Source organism: Aulostomus chinensis, chromosome 20 (assembly GCF_037954235.1).
Source record: "Aulostomus chinensis isolate RoL2024-O1b breed Wild chromosome 20, RoL_Achi_v1.0, whole genome shotgun sequence".
Lineage (NCBI taxonomy): Eukaryota > Metazoa > Chordata > Actinopteri > Syngnathiformes > Aulostomidae > Aulostomus > Aulostomus chinensis.
In genome coordinates, this window is record NC_141339.1 from 720,001 (window position 1) to 740,000 (window position 20,000).

General features: G+C 49.5%; 1 protein-coding gene across 1 annotated transcript in view; it reads left to right on the top strand.

The window, feature by feature from the left end:
- Nucleotides 1–20,000, top strand: part of ches1 (checkpoint suppressor 1) — a 74,580-nt gene that overhangs the window by 44,639 nt on the left and 9,941 nt on the right. Inside the window, exons 3-4 of the mRNA XM_086189959.1 lie at nt 5,417–5,568; nt 13,807–13,865. Of these exons, the coding sequence (XP_086046085.1) occupies nt 5,417–5,568; nt 13,807–13,865 (211 nt within the window). The remainder of the gene's footprint in view (nt 1–5,416; nt 5,569–13,806; nt 13,866–20,000) is intronic.

A 20,000-nucleotide genomic window follows, 5' to 3' on the forward strand; every position in this document is an offset into this window, starting at 1 on the left:
TGCTGTTGCCTTTGAAGGGCAACCTACAAGATATACATAACTGGCGCCCTGCCTCTCTTTACAAAAATTTTGGCAAAATCTCGAGTTCTGTCAGGTTCATTCACTTCAAGAAACACAGATGATAATGAGCTTGATTTGTTTATTATAGTACAAATTGGCAGTGTGGCTCCACTCAGAGGAGTCCCCTGATAATGTTTCATGATCACCATGAAACAGGGGACCAACAGCGTGAGGGAAGGTTCTCCCAGTTTAAGACTGGAAGAGCAAACATACCCCCGTGAACAGAGCAGCAACATGACATGGAACGATCTATGCCGTGTATACACCACGAGGTGGAGCTGGGGAGGTGGAGGGTAGCAAGTAGCAAGTACCAAGAGAATCTGTCTGGGTTGGGACTGGGCGAGAGCAGTCGCACTCCTCCTCTCTCCTCCTCTTCTTTCTGTCTGACTATCATTCTTTGTCTCAACTTCTATCCAGCGCAGCTGTGAGCTCTCTACCTCAAACTAATCATGGAATTGATCAGCTGGTCTCTCAACGCTATTGACACCATATTTTCGACAAGGAAATCAGGACCGGAGGAACCTGCCTGTCCGCATGGAACCGACCCTGCGGGCTACGTTCTCGATTCCTGGGGGAGATGGCGTACCGCGTGCTTGACGCCTCTCTCCGTGGAGGACATCGAGGACCTCTACTTATTTGGGTTCATGGTTGTGGGGCTTCTCCTCCTCGGACTTGGAGGTGCCCTCACATACCGCAAAATTGGCAAGACGACGGCTGCCACCAGATCTGGACCTCCACAACTGACCGTCATTTACAACGCAATTATTGAGGCTGGCAGAGCGGGGCAACAACAGACTCTTGAAATGAAACGCAGGATGGAAACCATCTCGAAGCAGTTGGCCGCTTTGCGAAGAGGAGAGTGATGTTGAAGACCAGAAAATTTTAACTTACAATTTGGATTGGACTGAAAGAGAAGGCGGATTGGAATGTGTGCTCCTCTACCCAAACCCAAACACAGCTTCCTTATTGGCTACTGAAGGTCATCTGCCCACTGTTTATCCTCCAGGAGAACTCCTTCTGCCTTGGTGACGCAAATGGCATGTACTACCCCCCCCTCCCCCGTGTGTTCCTGACCCCCGCCTCTGCCCTCTCCACCTCCCTTGGGGTGGCAGCGCCTGTTGGCTGCAGCCTGCCCCTCCCGGGCTTGGCTGGCGCGGCTCTTGCTGCGACGCCTCACTCTCACTTGCCTCCATTGGGTCAACGGACTGCTCAAGTTTAGCGCACATACACAACAAATGTATATGTGCTGTTGTTAAATTTCTGAAGTGTAGCATTGTTACTTTCAATCTGTAATAATTGTGACTGCTTGTGATCGTTGTATCAGGCTTTGAGTTGTGATCTTTAATTGCCCCTCGGGGATAAATAAAGTTGTCTGAATCTGAAGTTGCAAGCAGGAGCAACTGTAGCAGCAACGGCATAGCCAGAAGCTAGCAGAGCAGCAGTTGTGGCCGGGTGACATTTAAGTTGAGAGGGGCCAATCAGAAGCGAGGGATTTCATCAGCTGATGCGGTGCAGCTGTAGATCGGCTGATTGATCAGTTTGATTGACGGCCAGAAAAGCCAATAGCGCTTGACTACCACGGCCTGACAGAACTCAAAACTGACGCTCGATTTGTGAGGCTGAAAAAAGTTATTAGCCAAGTTGTGCATCCCGATCAGTCCTGTTGTATAATGGCGATAATGGTTGTCTTGTAAGGGACCAGGGGCCTCATGTATCAACGTGGTTTACGCAAGAAAAACGTACGTACGCCAGGATCGGCACTCACGTTCAGATGTATCAACGTGAAAAGTTCGTCGATTCTTGCTCTGTTTCACGCCAACTCTGGAGGTGCCGTTGAAGTTGGCGGAAAGCCGATTCTTGCGTTGACTGCACTTTGGTCCATTGGCGACACCCTGTGGTGGTGTTTGGTAACTGACATTATTTGATAACCGCACATCCATCAGGTACAAAAAAGCCTTCCAGCGAGAGATAGTGGACCGTTCAGGGGTGAGTCAGTCGACCCTCAGCCGGGCCAGGCCCTGGGTGGTGGACCTGATCATTGAACAGGCCAATATTAATCTGCAGCAAACGCCGGATTCTCTAATGTCTGATTCTCTAATGACTGCACTCATGTTGCCATAAAAGCACCGTCCCATGAGGAACACGCTTACGTTCATCGTAAGGGTTTCCACTCCATCAATGTGCAGATCATCGATGCGCAGAGGCTGAAGGGATGGACGCCGATCCCGGCCGGGCAGCCGTCCTCGCCCGCGCATGAATTTCATTTCCACAGTGTGAGTGGGTGAGAAGCTGCTACACGATTCATGAAGCCAGATTAATTTATTTGGTCCACGAAACGTTCCAGAACATTTATCAGGCGGTCGAGCCGCTCATTGATCCCCGTTATGTCCTCCTGCGACTGCAGGACTGCCTGTATGAGGACCCTCCCACTGGGTCCGTGTGGGTCGGAGGATGCGCTGCTGCTGGCTGGAGGACCGTCCGCCGCTTGTTGGCCTGGTACTGGTGCTGGTGCTGGTGGACAGGCTGGCCCGAATGCCGCTGGTCCTGGCGGATGACTCTGAGCCAGTGGACGGGCTGGCGCGGGAGCCAGCAGGGGTGCTGCTCGTCGGCGGCATGGCTGACAGATCAGTTTCTGTTAAACATGTTGGTTTATTTAATGTCTGATTCTGTGTCTTTGTTGCCTTCACGTCTGTGGCAAAGCAGGTGGAAATGTTGCTAAGAAATGGAGTTGCCACTGACCCTCCAGGCTCTCGGAGTCAGCGTGGGTGGGGGCGACAATCCCCCCACAGAGGTGCTGCCCATGACTGCCACCACCCGCTGCTCAAACTCCGTCAGGTGCCCCTCTCCCTGACCCCCAACTGTCTGGCCCGCACTCCTCCAGAGGGCAGCTGCACGCCGCTTGATCTCCACCTTGAGGTCCTGTTAGTGCCATTTTCCATGTTGAAGTGAAGCCAGTTGATGATTGTAGTTGTTCATTTAGTGATTGTGCAGTGTTGAATTTAGTCCTACTTTAGCTTGCATTGTTCAGGAAGTTAGAACTGCAGACCTGCATTAGAAACAGAGAGGAAATCTTTCAGAGCGCCAGCAGAGGTGCAAGCTGATGACGTAGTGATGCTGGCGCAGGTGTAGAGAGGAAAACTGAGCTTTGTATCACTTTGATGTTCAGTAAAGGAGGAGCCAACACTTTTCTACCGTCGTCATCAAACCTCAAACACGTAGCGACTCATTCTTTCCGTCAGTAGAAGAGGTTCAGATGTATGAACATAACGATCAATAACACTGCTGATGAGAAGGGAACTTTAGCCAATAACAGGTCCCACCACTGTGTTCATCTCGTGGGGGGCGTGGCTCTGAACCCACCTGGTTCACCCTCTCACTTCTTCTCCACTCTCAACCTTCATTGTTTATCCTGACACGACTGGACAGGCTGACCAACAGAATCTGCTGTCTCTCCTCCTCCTCTCCTACCAGCACCTCCAGCTCCACGCCGTGAACCTCTTTTTCTTTGACATTGTTTTGAGAGCGCAGACAGCGGAGACCCTATTTAAATGAAATTGAGTATTTATAGGTGGGCGTAACGGGGGCGTAGCGGGGGCGGGCCCAGTCCTCCGACATCTGCGCTCAATTCCACGCTGATTGGGATGTATCAAGGAAACGTGCGTGGATTCCGATGCTTGCACAGATTGAGACATCCGGAGTTTTTTGTGCGTACACAACTTTCGCGATTCTTGCGACCGCAGTTTTTTAGTGTGAGATCCTTGCAAGTAGTGATACATGAGGCCCCAGGTCTTACTACCTTGCATTGTGAAAAGGGAGCTGTGCAACTAAGGCAAGTTGTGGCCAGGGCAGGCTGCAAACTACAGAATACCCAAGCACTTGCATCGTCCTTGGGAGTGAGGTCCAAGCAGTGTGTAAAGAAGTTTCTTAGAAGCTTTTTGGGTCTTGAGCCGCAAGGACAAAAGCCTTCAGGAGTGTGTAATCACCAACAGTTGTTATGAGGGTGATGCTTTTGCAAGTAGATCTCTCACCTGCTCTGACAGAATGTGGGCATGCTCGTCCTTTGTTAAAATTTGGGCACGCCAATGAAATGTTTTTGCATTCTGTTGCGGGTAAAGTTTTATCCAAAGACTTGAAGGTTTTGAATCAGGATGCACTGGAAGGAAGAGTAGTTCCTGTTTGGAGGGACAAGCGTCGCATTCATGAAAAAAACGCTGGCTTCTGTCACTGAAAACTACAAGTCCTGCAATGAGTGATGCATGACCTTTTTTGCCCTGAAAGGGAGACAATATCTCACTGTTTGATGGGTCGTGTCAGGCTTGCCCCTCTGTTTGGTTCACTAAGCCTGTTGATCTTTTCTTTGGGGTTATTTTCACAAAACAGGCTTTTATTCTGCATTTCTTTTATCATCAGAAACAAAGCACAAAGTGTGACTTTATTAAATTGATCACTGATCAAACTATTAACCTGAGTCAGAAAAACAAGGTGAAGCACAAGGAAGGTGATCCTGTGCTGGCAGTCTTTAAGGTTTAGTCAACTCAAGAGTAACTGCAGATATGTATTTGTATGAACTCAGGAAGGGTTTGGATGACTTGAAGGAGAAGTGGTGTGTCCTTGGTTCTCTTTGCTCTCTGACAGATGATGAACTTTCCTTTGCCCAGTTCTTGAGAAAGTTTATTGCTAAGCAGATCGAAGCAAAGTAAAATCTGGTCAACTGGACGTAAGTTTATCTTGAAGACGTTTCACCTCTCATCTTAGAGGCTTCTTCAGTTCTAGTGAAGAGTGTGGAAACTCCAGTTTATAAACCTGTGTGGGAGTGGTCAGTGCTATTGTGGTGGAAACGACCCTCCCGAGACTCACCTGGCCTCCCCAAACGACAGTCGTTGTGAGGTGTCAGGGAGTTTCAGGGGTGGTCGTTAGGGAGTTTCACCGACCACTCAGATGCTAATGGGCTGTGCTGGCAGCAGCCGTTCCACATGGGTCTTTCAGCTGAGCTCTTTGGGGAAGCTTTGAAAGGACTTGGTTGTAAATAGGAGAAAGGAAGCAGCTTTTTTGTTTTTTTCATGGGTCTGAAATGAGGCTGTTGGACATTGAAGCTGCTCTAAAACTTCAAATTCTCTCTGTCTCTCGCTCTCTCTTTGCCCCTCCCCCTGCCCGTCTCTCAACACCAGTGTTTGACCCGTTCAGGTGATGAGTGAGGTTCTTGGAAATTGAACTGGGCTTTGGTCTCTGGACTCTTCGGGGCAGTGGTGGTGGTGGTGGGGGAGGGCGGTTGTGTTTGCCATGTGCTTTCAGTCAACATCCCTCTCTTCTCTGTTTCCTCCCTCCCACTCTTTCCTTCCTGCCCTCCCTCCCTCAGAGCATAGGTAAAGGCTCTCTGTGGTCGATAGATCCGGAGTACAGGCACAACCTCATCCAGGCCCTGAAGAAAACGCCGTATCATCCCTACTCACCAGGCCTGGCCACGCCTTCCACCTCCCCACCCACTCTGCCTCAGACATTTCACCACAGGTGAGCCATCTGTCTGATTGATTGATTGATTGATTGATTGATTGATTGATTGATTCCACAACTGTTCAACATTTGATTCTAGCGTCAAACATCAGTCAGTAATGCAGGATGAGCTGCTGAGTGATGTAGTGTGTCCCGCCACAGACCAGCAGCCTTGGGGGGATGGGGGATGGACCTGTGAGTGGCAGGTGGACACAAGCTGAACTGCTCCCCTCCCCTGAGGGTGTGACCCTAACCCTGATGAGGAGGAAACTTGGTCTGCCTGCTGCACTCCTCTACGCTACTGCTTGAGTCAATGTGTGTTCCTCACAAGGGTCACGTCCTACCTGGCCACTACTGACGTCTAGCAGTAACACACCTGTGGCCTCGCTCTTGGCAGGCTGAAGCGAACCTACGCCACTTAGGGCCTGTTTGAGTTCATCCGTTGCCACCTGCTAACATGAGCTACTGCTAATGCTGAAACTGAGGATCTTTGTTTACAACTCGGAACTTTGAAGCGTGGATCTTCCCACCGCCATGACGTCAATTAGGCCTAAAGGTAAAATAGTTACTCTTTTATTGCTTTCCAGTTTCCAGGGCACATAAACGGGAAAAGGACCAAACCAAACACCAAACCAGAAGTGTTGTCAGTCCCCATATGAGTGATCAATCAATCAGACCATCTCCAGTTCTGATTCACAACTTGAAACACATGAACAGGCGAGCCTGTAGTTTTCTCGTCATGCTACTTTGTGGTGAGAACAAAGCAACTAGCAGTGACAGCAACCTGCCGTTCTCAGTTCGGTTCTTGGTCTGATGATCTGACACCTTTGAGAGTGGATTGAGAGTTGATGACGCTGATCCAGTCGAGAGGTCAGTGACATATCTGCTGCAGCATAATGTTGAGGTTTTAGACAGCGGGTCTAACAAAGTGAGCAAAGCACTCAGGGAAATCATGTCAAGCTCTTTCATGATTTATTGTCATTCCAGGAAAATCTGATGAGAATTTCGTAGGTGATGAATCGATAACACGAATGATCGGCATCAGTTCTGGCTTGCTGTTTCCTGCCCCCGTCTCTCCTTCCCTCCAAGCCTCTGTCCTCTTATTTCCAATCTCTTGATTCATCCCCTTGCTCTGTCCATCCTCCTGTTCTGCCTCACCGCTGGTGTTGAGCACTCCTCCGTTCTCTTACACTCCTCACTGTCTTCATATCCCACTCACCCCCTGCCCCCCCCCCCTCATCCTCAGGCATATGTTCTATACTTGTGGGGCACCAATGCTCCATCTTCTCTATTTATCCCTGCTGTGATTTATTCCTTTTCTCTCTGCACCCCTCTTTACTGTCCACCACTTCATCTTTCAATTAAATCCTCCTTTGTCTACATCTCTATGTCCCCGACCTCTGACACACGTCTCCGCTCGTTTGTGTGTCCTCGTCTCCTCCTCTGACCTCCCTCCATCCTCCATCTTCTCCATTTGCTAACTTCTCACTTCCTGGCTCTTCTGTCCATCCCTGTGGATGTGTCAGTGAGAGCTACTATTAGTTGCCATCTTCCCCCTACGTTTGCTCCCCCTCTTCCGCCCCCCCCCCCCCGGTCCCCAGTTGATCCTGGCAGGTTGGCTTGCAGAGCCAGCGGACTGTGTAAGACAGAATAATTGCTTCACCATAAAATGTAAAAGTGTCATTTTGAACAATGAGGTATCAGGAAGTGGAACAAATTGGAGGCCGGATTCGGAACGCGTGTTTGTGTGTGTGTGTGTGTGTGTGTGTGTGTGAGAGAGAGAGAGAGAGAGAGAGAGAGAGAGAGGGGGGTCAAGGGGAGGTCATTTGCATTGTAACTTGCAGTGGGAAATGAGAGAGTAAGTGAGGACAGTTGGTTCCTTGGTTTGTGAGGAGCAGGCATGTGATCAGGTTGGGATTAGGATTGACCATCTCAGGGATTATTTCCTGGGTTTAAGATTTTAGAATGATTATATACCCGCCATGCAGCAGTTGTTCTCCAGTCGGGATTCAAAGTCCTAAAAACTTTTAATCAGTTCTCCGAGTACAATGTCTGGTTCCCTGGTCTCCAGGTCAGAGACCTGATATCAGGTGTGTGTTTCCAAGCAGCTGAAAATATCAGCAGGTTCAGTTCTACATCAGATCCACCAGTAAACACCAGACTGGTGGATGGTGGAGGTTCAGTTCTACATCAGATCCACCAGTAAACACCAGACCGGTGGATGGTGGAGGTTCAGGTCTACATCAGATCCACCAGTAAACACCAGACCGGTGGATGGTGGAGGTTCAGGTCTACATCAGATCCACCAGTAAACACCAGACCGGTGGATGGTGGAGGTTCAGTTCTACATCAGATCCACCAGTAAACACCAGACCGGTGGATGGTGGAGGTTCAGTTCTACATCAGATCCACCAGTAAACACCAGACCGGTGGATGGTGGAGGTTCAGTTCTACATCAGATCCACCAGTAAACACCAGACCGGTGGATGGTGGAGGTTCAGGTCTACATCAGATCCACCAGTAAACACCAGACCGCGGGATGGTGGAGGTTCAGGTCTACATCAGATCCACCAGTAAACACCAGACCGCGGGATGGTGGAGGTTCAGTTCTACATCAGATCCACCAGTAAACACCAGACCGGTGGATGTTGGAGTGGTGGAGTCTTAAAAACCTTAAAAGCTTAGTGGTGGTGACCTTGAAGTCATGTGACCCTGGTGTAGCTCCTCCATAGGCTAACGTTAGCTTAGCACTGCTAACGTAGCATCCAGGCTTCCAGCATCATCAGAGGGTTCATTAGTGAAGATGATCTTGATGAACCAAACCTGGAAGATCATCAACTTTTGTTCACCAGAGCTGATTTACTGGTTCAATCACCACAATCACATGGAGCGATCCTATTGGCTGCTGGGGAGGATCCTGGAGATGGCGACTTCCTGTTGGACGACAGAAATACATCATCCCTGACATGCTAACTTCCTGTTGGACTACAAAAATACATCATCCCTGACATGCTAACTTCCTGTTGGACTACAGAAATACATCATCCCTGACATGCTAACTTCCTGTTGGACTACAGAAATACATCATCCCTGACATGCTAACTTCCTGTTGGACTACAGAAATACATCATCCCTTTTGTGCTCTGATGTTTTGATTATCAACCCTCTCTCTAAATTTTTTTCTTGATGTCTTCATCTCAGTGAGTACAGCAGTTCACCCGCTGGTCACTGCAAGACATTGTTGGCATGCGCAGCATCCATGTTGTTGAGCAGCCTCCATCTCTGCATACATGGCCGTGTTGATCTTCCAAATGTTCTAAAATGGAAGATGAATATTGTGAATTTTATGTCTGTCAAGTGAGCAGCAATCTCAGAGTCGAAGATGCGCTTTAGAAATGGTCCAGTGCTGCAGCACCGCTGCTCCAACACGGAGGAGGAAACCACGATGAAGAACTGCTTGTTCAGTTCTACAGCATCAGTAATGTTGGGCTGCTGGTTAATGCTGCTGGTTAGCAATGACGGTTAGCGCACTGATCCAACAGCTTAGCCTCAAAATATTTATCCTGAGTTTATTCAGTTATTTAGTCTTTGAAATACTAGCTTGGGGTGTTAATGCTCTCAAAAACTCAACATTATGGAGGTTTTCTTCAACTTTGAAGCCACACTGTACGTTATTTAAGGATAAATTCTGAGATATTATGCTGGTATTACCACTATGTGTACAAGTACTACCTGAAACTAATACCAGCACTCTCACCTGGCTCACCTCCACTTGTCGTTGCTGTCGGTTCAGGAGAAGAGCTTCACTACGTCTATGATAGAACGCTGAAAATCTTTCCTCTCAGTGCATCCTGGAGCTCCGTGGCTGTAATCAGCAGGGACTGAAGAGCTCTCGCTCTCAAGGATGTGAGGCTCTGAAGAGGCTGCAGCGCTGCTCCATTCCCTGCAGGTCAAGGACCGCCTCAGCCACTTCCACAGCCGCCACAGTGCAGGAGCCGCTCACACCTCTCACGTCCTCCCCCACCATAATAACTCACTAGACCCACCTGCAGTGTGTGTGTGTGCGTCTGTGTGTGTGTGTGTGTGTGTGTGAGAGAGAGGGAGAGAGGGAGGGAGGGAGGAAAGCGAGAGCCTGCTGGGTAGGAGGTCAGGTCCATGGTGCATTCCTTCACACCCCATCAGCATCTGGATGGGGGGGCATGCTCGCCTTCCATTCTACTCCTTCCTCTCCCTCCTGCCTCCTTTTAGTGGTGGGGTGGGGGGGTGAATGCCTGCCATGAGTTTAGTTGCTCAACCACGACATAAAATGCACAGGGTTGCCATGGCAACGGGAACGCCACCATAGCAACTCATGTACTGTAGTGTTAGGCAGGTGCTGTCGCACCGAGAAGCCATTTGTTGAGAGAGAGAGACAGAGAGAGAGAGACAGAGAAATGGAGACAGAAAGAGCAGGGTAGGAGGAGGGGGTGAGAGGGTGGGGGCGGGGTGGTAGGGAAAACAGTCAGGCTGTTAGCGCAGGAAAAATATGTTATCGCCGTGGCAACGCGATGTGGCAACTCTCCATGGCAACAGCAGGTGGCTCAGGGCTGAAATTTGTGTTTGCTGCTGTGTGTGTGTGTGTGAGAGAGAGAGTGTGAGAGAGTGTACGTGCATGTGCGTGGGTGTGTGCACTTGTAAGCGTGTGTGTCAGTGTGTGCATGTGTGTGTGCGCGTGTGTGTCTGTGAGTGTGTGTATGTGTGTGTATGCATGTGTGTAAGTATGTGTGTGAGAGAGTGTGTGAGAGAGCATGCGTGCGTGTGCGTGGGTGTGTGTGTGTATGCATGTTTGTTTGTGTGTGTGTTTGTCTGATTGTGTGTGTACATATGTGTGTTTGTGTGTGTTTTTGTTTGTGTGTGTGATTGTGTGTGTGGGTTTGTGTGTGTGAGAGATTCTGTGTGTGTGTGTGTGTGAGAGAGATTCTGTGTGTGTGCGATTCTGTGTGTGTGTGAGATTCTGTGTGTGAGAGAGATTCTGTGTGTGTGCGATTCTGTGTGTGTGAGATTCTGTGTGTGTGTGTAAGAGAGAGATTGTGTGTGTGAGATTCTGTGTGTGTGAGATTCTTTGTGTGTGAGATTCTGTGTGTGTGTGTGTGTGTAAGAGAGAGATTCTGTGTGTGTGTGTGTGTGTAAGAGAGAGATTCTGTGTGTGTGAGATTCTGTGTGTGAGAGATTCTGTGTGTGTGTGAGATTCTGTGTGTGTGTGAGAATCTGTGTGTGTGAGATTCTGTGTGTGAGAGAGAGATTCTGTGTGAGAGAGAGATTCTGTGTGTGTGAGATTCTGTGTGTGAGAGAGAGATTCTGTGTGAGAGAGAGATTCTGTGTGTGTGAGATTCTGTGTGTGAGAGATTCTGTGTGTGTGAGATTCTGTGTGTGTGTGAGAGAGAGATTCTGTGTGTGTGAGATTCTGTGTGTGTGTGAGATTCTGTGTGTGTGTGAGAATCTGTGTGTGTGAGATTCTGTGTGTGTGAGATTCTGTGTGTGTGAGAGAGAGATTCTGTGTGTGTGAGAGAGAGATTCTGTGTGTGAGAGATTCTGTGTGTGAGAGATTCTGTGTGTGTGTGAGATTCTGTGTGTGTGTGAGAGAGAGATTCTGTGTGTGTGAGATTCTGTGTGTGTGTGAGAGAGATTCTGTGTGTGAGAGATTCTGTGTGTGAGAGATTCTGTGTGTGTGTGAGATTCTGTGTGTGTGAGATTCTGTGTGTGTGTGAGATTCTGTGTGTGAAATTGTGTGTGTGTGTGAGATTTTGTGTGTGTGAGATTCTGTGTGTGTGAGAGATTCTGTGTGTGTGAGAGAGATTCTGTGTGTGTGAGATTCTGTGTGTGTGAAATTGTGTGTGTGTGTGAGATTTTGTGTGTGTGTGAGATTCTGTGTGTGTGTGTGAGAGATTCTGTGTGTGTGTGAGAGATTCTGTGTGTGTGTGAGATTCTGTGTGTGTGTGTGAGATTCTGTGTGTGTGTGAGATTCTGTGTGTGTGTGTGAGATTCTGTGTGTGTGTGAGAGATTCTGTGTGTGTGTGAGAGATTCTGTGTGTGTGTGAGATTCTGTGTGTGTGTGAGATTCTGTGTGTGTGAGTGAGATTCTGTGTGTGTGTGTGAGAGAGATTCTGTGTGTGTGAGTGAGATTCTGTGTGTGTGTGTGTGTGAGAGATTCTGTGTGTGTGAGAGAGATTCTGTGTGTGTGTGAGAGATTCTGTGTGTGTGTGTGAGATTCTGTGTGTGTGTGAGAGATTCTGTGTGTGTGTGAGAGATTCTGTGTGTGTGTGAGATTCTGTGTGTGAGAGATTCTGTGTGTGTGTGAGAATCTGTGTGTGTGAGATTCTGTGTGTGTGTGAGATTCTGTGTGTGAAATTGTGTGTGTGTGTGAGATTTTGTGTGTGTGAGATTCTGTGTGTGTGAGAGATTCTGTGTGTGTGAGAGAGATTCTGTGTGTGTGAGATTCTGTGTGTGTGAAATTGTGTGTGTGTGTGAGATTTTGTGTGTGTGTGAGATTCTGTGTGTGTGTGTGAGAGATTCTGTGTGTGTGTGAGAGATTCTGTGTGTGTGTGAGATTCTGTGTGTGTGTGTGAGATTCTGTGTGTGTGTGAGATTCTGTGTGTGTGTGTGAGATTCTGTGTGTGTGTGAGAGATTCTGTGTGTGTGTGAGAGATTCTGTGTGTGTGTGAGATTCTGTGTGTGTGAGATTCTGTGTGTGTGTGTGAGATTCTGTGTGTGTGTGAGAGATTCTGTGTGTGTGAGTGAGATTCTGTGTGTGTGTGTGAGATTCTGTGTGTGTGTGTGTGAGAGATTCTGTGTGTGTGAGAGAGATTCTGTGTGTGTGTGAGAGATTCTGTGTGTGTGTGAGAGATTCTGTGTGTGTGTGAGAGATTCTGTGTGTGTGTGAGATTCTGTGTGTGAGAGATTCTGTGTGTGTGTGTGAGATTCTGTGTGTGTGTGAGAGATTCTGTGTGTGTGTGTGAGATTCTGTGTGTGTGTGAGATTCTGTGTGTGTGTGTGAGAGATTCTGTGTGTGTGTGAGAGATTCTGTGTGTGTGTGAGATTCTGTGTGTGTGTGTGTGAGATTCTGTGTGTGTGTGTGAGATTCTGTGTGTGTGTGAGATTCTGTGTGTGTGTGAGAGATTCTGTGTGTGTGTGAGAGATTCTGTGTGTGTGAGAGAGATTCTGTGTGTGTGAGAGAGATTCTGTGTGTGTGTGTGAGAGATTCTGTGTGTGTGAGAGAGATTCTGTGTGTGTGTGAGAGATTCTGTGTGTGTGTGTGAGAGATTCTGTGTGTGTGTGTGTGAGATTCTGTGTGTGTGTGAGAGATTCTGTGTGTGTGTGAGAGATTCTGTGTGTGTGTGTGAGAGATTCTGTGTGTGTGAGAGAGATTCTGTGTGTGTGAGAGAGATTCTGTGTGTGTGTGTGAGAGATTCTGTGTGTGTGAGAGAGATTCTGTGTGTGTGAGAGAGATTCTGTGTGTGTGAGAGAGATTCTGTGTGTGTGTGTACACACTGTGTTTGTTCTGTGAAGAGAAAAAGAAAAGACCATCAGGCGTGATGCCTAACTGAGAGCCAACAACCACTCAACCTGGAAAATCTCTCTCTCCTTGACCTCATCTCTCCATCCTCCCCTACAGAGCTCTGTCTCTTGTGTTTGTGCGTGTGTGTGTGTGTGTGTGTGAGAGAGAGAGAGAGAGAGAGAGAGAGTGAAGATGTCTCCATCTATGAGAGAAATGCCATCATTACCTCCCTCATTAGTGGTGCAATGATTACCTTAAGTGAGTCCCAGCTTAGTGTTCCTGTATGCGTGTGTGTGTGTGTGTGTGTGTGCGTGCCATCCTGGAACTGTTTTGTTTTAAGCGTGCCTGTGACATTATCATGAGTGTGTGTGTGTGTTGATGAGCTTTAGCTGTCTTGAGTGTGTGTGAATGGACGAGCGGCGGCGGCGGCGGGGGGTTGTCAGGAGAAATTACCCCTGTGGACGCGAGCGGCGAGGCTGTAATTCTCCGAGGTAATCACAGGGAATAATGGCAACAGTGGGACACCCGGGAATCTAATCACTATAATCAGAAGCTCTGGCTTATGGGCTCAAATTCCTGCCTTGCTATCAGCTTCATGATGACGCCTGCTGGGTCGCTGCACCGCTGTAACACATCACATGACTGACCAGTCCCCCCCCCTGTCTCTCCCTCTCACTCTCTCTCTCTCTCTCTCTCTATCTGTCTCATCCATCTTCTCCTAGTCCTCCATTGTGGTCGGGGAGTCCCCTCTTCAGAAAGAATGGAGGAGTTCTCCTGCAAGGTACCGTCTCATCTCTTCTACTGTATGTGTGTGTGACCCCCCCCCCCTCTAGAACCTTGAGAAAACCAAGCGCTGAGTTCTGACACTTGGCCCGGCGCCAGCGGAGGAATGCAGCTGAAAGTTTAAAAACAGAGGAAGAGAGTGAAGGAGGGGAGAGAGGGAAAATCTGTGGAGCAGTCCCCTCTCTTCCTCTTCCTCACTCGACACACACTCCCTCCTTCCCTCTGCTGTTGTTCTACACCCCCCCCTCCCCCCCGCATGGCCCGATGGCGGTTTAAATGGACATTCAATCCCAATCAGGGAGCACTCCAGGAGCTGGCTGGGCTGCCGAGTCCTAAATGGAGGGGGAAATGGATACATTAGGCGTCTGCATGCTGCCCCCCCCCCCCCCCCCCCGATAATGGAGTAGTAATGGTCAAGGAGCCAAGGTGGGAGAGAGTGTCTGCAAACCTGGACTCCCACTAGATCCACATCCTGGGCTGATGTGTCTGAGCAGACAGGAGAGAGGACAGATGGACGGACAGGGCCCGCCTCAGAGGGACCAGCTGACAGGGAGACAGGAAAGGAAACTTTTGAAATGTATTCTTAGAGGGAGAGGATGCAGAGGGGGCTGAGGAAGGAGACCGGGTAAACCAGATGAGGTTTAGGATGGCGAGGTGGGCTGCTGGTCTGGGCCTGAGGGGGACCAGGTGGTCTTGATCACACTGGGGATTATCAAGTAGATCTGTCACTGAAGACCTGATGTGTCCCGGTGTCAGTGGACCTCAGGGTCTGTGGTTGAAGGACATGAACACAAACGGACCAAGAACTCTAGTGAGCTGAATAAAGGGAGCACACACAGACACAGACTCACACTCACACACGCACACTCACAAACACAGACACACACAGACGCACACGCACACTCACACACAGACACACACACACACGCACACTCACACATACAGACACACACTCACACACGCACACTCACACATACACATGCACACTCACAGACGCACACTCACACATACAGACGCACATGCACACTCACAAACAGACACACACACATGCACACTCTCACACACGCACACACACACACACGCACACTCACACACACACGCACACTCACCCACGCTCACACACACACGCACACTCACACACGCTCACGCTCACTCACACACACAGACACGCACACTCTCACACACGCACACTCACACACGCACACTCACACACACACGCACACTCACACACGCTCACGCTCACACAGACACGCACACACACACAGAGACACACACACACACAGACTCACACACGCACACTCACACAGGCACGCTCACTCACACGCACACTCACACATACAGACACACACAGACGCACACGCACACTCACACACAGACACACACTCACACACGACGCACACTCACACACGACGCACACTCACACATGCACACTCACACATACACACGCACACTCACACACGCACACTCACACATACACATGCACACTCACACACGCACACTCATACACAGACACACACACTCACACATACAGACGCACACGCAAACTCACACATGCACACTCACACATACAGACGCACACGCACACACACACGCACACTCACCCACGCACACTCACACACACACAGACACACACAGACACACTCACGCACAGACACACTCACGCACACTGTCACACACACGCACACTCACACACAGACGCACACTCATACACACAGACGCACACGCACACACACGCACACACACATGCACACTCACACACACAGACGCCCACTCACACACGCACGCTCACAGACACGCACACACACACTTGCGCGCACTCACAGACACACTCACACACAGACGCACACTCACACACACTCACAGACAATACAGACGCACACTCACACACACACGCGCACTCAGACACACACACACAGATGCACACTCACACACACGCACACTCACAGACACACACACGCACACTCACACACACAGACACGCACACACTCACAGACACACACACACACAGACACACACGCACACATACAGACACACAGACGCACACTCACACACAGACACACACTCACACACACAGACGCACACTCACACGCACACTCACACACGCACAGTCACACTCACACATACAGACGCACACTCACACACAGACACACACTCACACATGCACACTCACAGACACACTCACACACATGTACACTCACACATACAGACACACAGACGCACACGCACACTCACACGCACACTCACACACGCACGGTCACACTCACACATACAGACGCACACTCACACAGACACACACTCACACACGCACACTCACACATACAGACGCACATTCACACACAGACACACACTCCCACACGCACACTCACACACAGACACACACTCACACATACACACGCACACTCACACGCACACTCACACACGCACACTCACACATACAGACACACACAGACGCACACGCACACTCACACACGCACACTTACACATACAGACGCACACTCACACACAGACACACACATGCACACACACACACGCACACTCACACATGCACACTCACACACGCACACTCACACACACAGACGCACACTCACAGTCACACACAGACACACACACATGCACACTCACACACGCACACTTACACATACAGACGCACACTCACACACAGACACACACATGCACACACACACACGCACACTCACACATGCACACTCACACACGCACACTCACACACACAGACACACACAGACGCACACTCACAGTCACACACAGACACACACACATGCACACTCACACACGCACACTCACACATGCACACTCACACATACCGACACACACGCACACTCACACACAGACACACACATGCACACTCTCACACACACACGCACACTCACACATGCACGCTCACACACTCACACTCACGCATGCACACTCACACATACAGACGCACACGCACAGTCACACACAGACACACACACATGCACACTCACACACGCACACTCACCCATACGACACACACGCACACTCACACACAGACACACACACATGCACACTCTCACACACACACGCACACTCACACACACAGATGCAGACTCACCCATGCACACTCACACACAGACGCACACTCACACATACAGACACACGCACACTCACAGACACACACAGATGCACACTCACGCACACTCACAGACACACTCACACACACGCACACTCACAGACACACTCACACACACACACGCACACTCACACACACACACACGCAGACGCGCACTGTTCTGCTCTCCTGGTAAATGAGTTCCACACGACCCTGCAGGCTGGGTTAGGGTTGCATGCGCACGTACATGCACAGAGTTCAAAGGTCACTCCCCAGCAGAGCCTGTCTATCTGCTGGGGAGTGTCTGCAGTCTGAGGCCAGGACGTAGGTTGATGGTGACTGACTGGCTGACTGGCTGGTTAGCTGGGGGCTGAACTGGTTGAACTGGTTCCTCTGTCTGTTAGACACAACCCCTCATTACTGGAAACAAACCCATTAAAAATCCTTTGAAGTACAGCTAGCAGAACCTGATGGAGTGTGTGTCTGTGTGTGTGTGTGTGTGTGTGTGTGTGTGTGTGTGTGTGTGTATGTGTGTGTGTGTGTGTGTGTGTGTTGGGGTTGGAAGCAACAGCACTTGCCTTGGAAAACAGGCAGACAGGTAGACAGTATTCAGCAGCCATAGACGAGGGAAAGACCAAGACCAGAGGACACGTTCTGTCCTCTGGTCTCTGCCCTGCGGGGGTTAAAGCGTCTGTGGCTCTGGGTGAGTGAGGACAGGCGCTGGAGTGCCGCTTGATCTTTCCCAGCTTACTTTGTCACCTCGTCTCCTCAGCATATGTCCTTGGCTTCTTACCTGCAGTGCTGGCATGCACACTCGCCGGCGTGCAGGCTCTCGGGGAGATATGAGTCACCACTGTACATAGAGCGACAGTCAGATCGATGGAGAGGACAGATTTAGAACGACAAGTGAGAGAAGAGATACCAGCAGAAGAGGAGTGTGTGTGTGTGTGTGTGTGTGTGTGTGTGTGTGTGTGTGTGTGTGTGTGCGTGCGTGCGTGGTGGTCAGTTGTTGTCCAGCCGTGAGACTCCCAGGCAAACACAACATGGTATTTCCTGTCCTGCTCTCTCCTCTATCACTTTCTCTGCCGATGCATGAGCTACCACTCTGTGGCATGTGGAAGGGGAGTCGTTGCTATGGCAACCCAAAGCCTGACTGGAGCCAGAGGTGGGGAGATTTGGGGGAGGGAGGGGGAAGCGTTAAGTCAGAGCAAGGAGACCTAACACAGTCTTCACACACACACACACACACACACACACACACACACACACACTCACTCACTCACTCACTCACTCACTCACTCACTCACTCACTCACTCACTCACACACACACACACACACACACACTCTACTGATCTTTATCACACACACATACTCTCTAGTGATCTAGAGAGAGAATGTGTGTGTGTGTGTGTGTGTGTGTGTGTGTGTGTGTGTGTGTGTGTGTGTGTGTGTGTGTGTGTGTGTGTGCAGGGACTTACTTATAAGGTTATGGAGAGCAGAGCTGGAGCTATCAGGGGCAGAGACGCTCCAACTGGAGTCAACAAGATTACTGTGGGCAGCAGCACCGACAACCACACACCACAGCCTACTGGTCCTGGGGGGTCCTGGGGGTCCTGGGGGGTCCTGACCATTGAACTGGTCCCGTTGCAAACAAACTTTCTCCTCACGACATCAATCATTCATCACCGTTCTGAGACCTGTTTCACTCTTCAGGCTTCCTCTGAGAGCAAAACTTTCCCCTCTGTCATCAGTTTTTTACAGATTGAAAGCAAAATGAACCTGAGATTATCTCAAACTTTTGTACACAAAAAGTTTTACATGCAAATTTAAAACTTTGATGGCAGTTCAGCAGTTTCTTGTCTGGCTTTAAAAAGGTTTGTTTAGGTACTTTGTCTTTTTATTCAATCAAACATAGCAGGTTTTAATTTGCAATAAAACCCCTGTGGTTCCCTGATGGGTCACGCAGTTCCATCTGTCTTTGGATGGCTGTGTGGAAAGGCTTACACAGCACAGACAGAAAACAACCTCCGCAGGACGGGAGGGGAAGCGTCGGCAGCGGGACTGAAACCAGTCCAGTTGCCTGCCAACACCCGGAGTCACCGTGACCTGCACCTGCATGTCATTATTGGTGAGTGACACCCAGTCTGGAGATGACCACCACAGCGTTGCAGTGACTTGGGACTCCTTCGCTCCTCTCTGAGGGAGATGTGCAGCACAGGTCGTAAAGCTGTATGTCACGTATGCACATTTCACAGCTGTTTCAATGCTGTGAGCATAGAGGGCGCCCTTGAGTTCTGTCTCAGTCCATTTAGTACTTTTGGAGTCACTCAAATAGAAAACCAGAGTTTAAACTTGGTGGAAAATCCAAAGCTGCATCAGAAACAAATTATGATTTGGAAGTGCAGAGAGTCGAGAGTCTTTTCTACGGAGATGCTATTGACTCTGGACCAGAAAATGTTCCTCTATCTCCAGAACCCCTCTGGAAACTCTTCACTCTCACTGTCAGCACAGCTCATTCTTCTTGATCGCAAGCTCAACTCTTGACGTTCTCTTTCCTCTGTTAGTCTTTGACTTCATTCAGAAGTAAAATTGTTCAGAAATTTCAAAAGAGCAGTTTCACACACAGCTAGCTTTAAAAAGTCTGGTAGCCTGTATTGTTTTTATAAAAGAGCTTCTATTCTGCTTTTGTCTAAATTTAGTGACCTTTGACCTGAACCACGCTCACTCTGGCCCAGTTTAGGGATCCACCTTATTGGATTTTTTTGCCGATATCAAGTTTGCTGATATAATGCAACTTGTCAGGCCAATACTGATGCATCTGATCATCAGGTCTGGACCCAACAGGTCACCCAATCAACACAACCTCTGTCCACGTGGGTCATGGGGAGCTTGGCACCTGTACAACTGGACAGCTACAGTATGAGTAGCAAACAGACTGGCCTTGCAGTTCTCATCCATCATCATCCATCCATCATCCATCCATCCATCCATCATCCATCCATCCATCCATCATCCATACATCATCCATCCATGGTGGGGGTGGA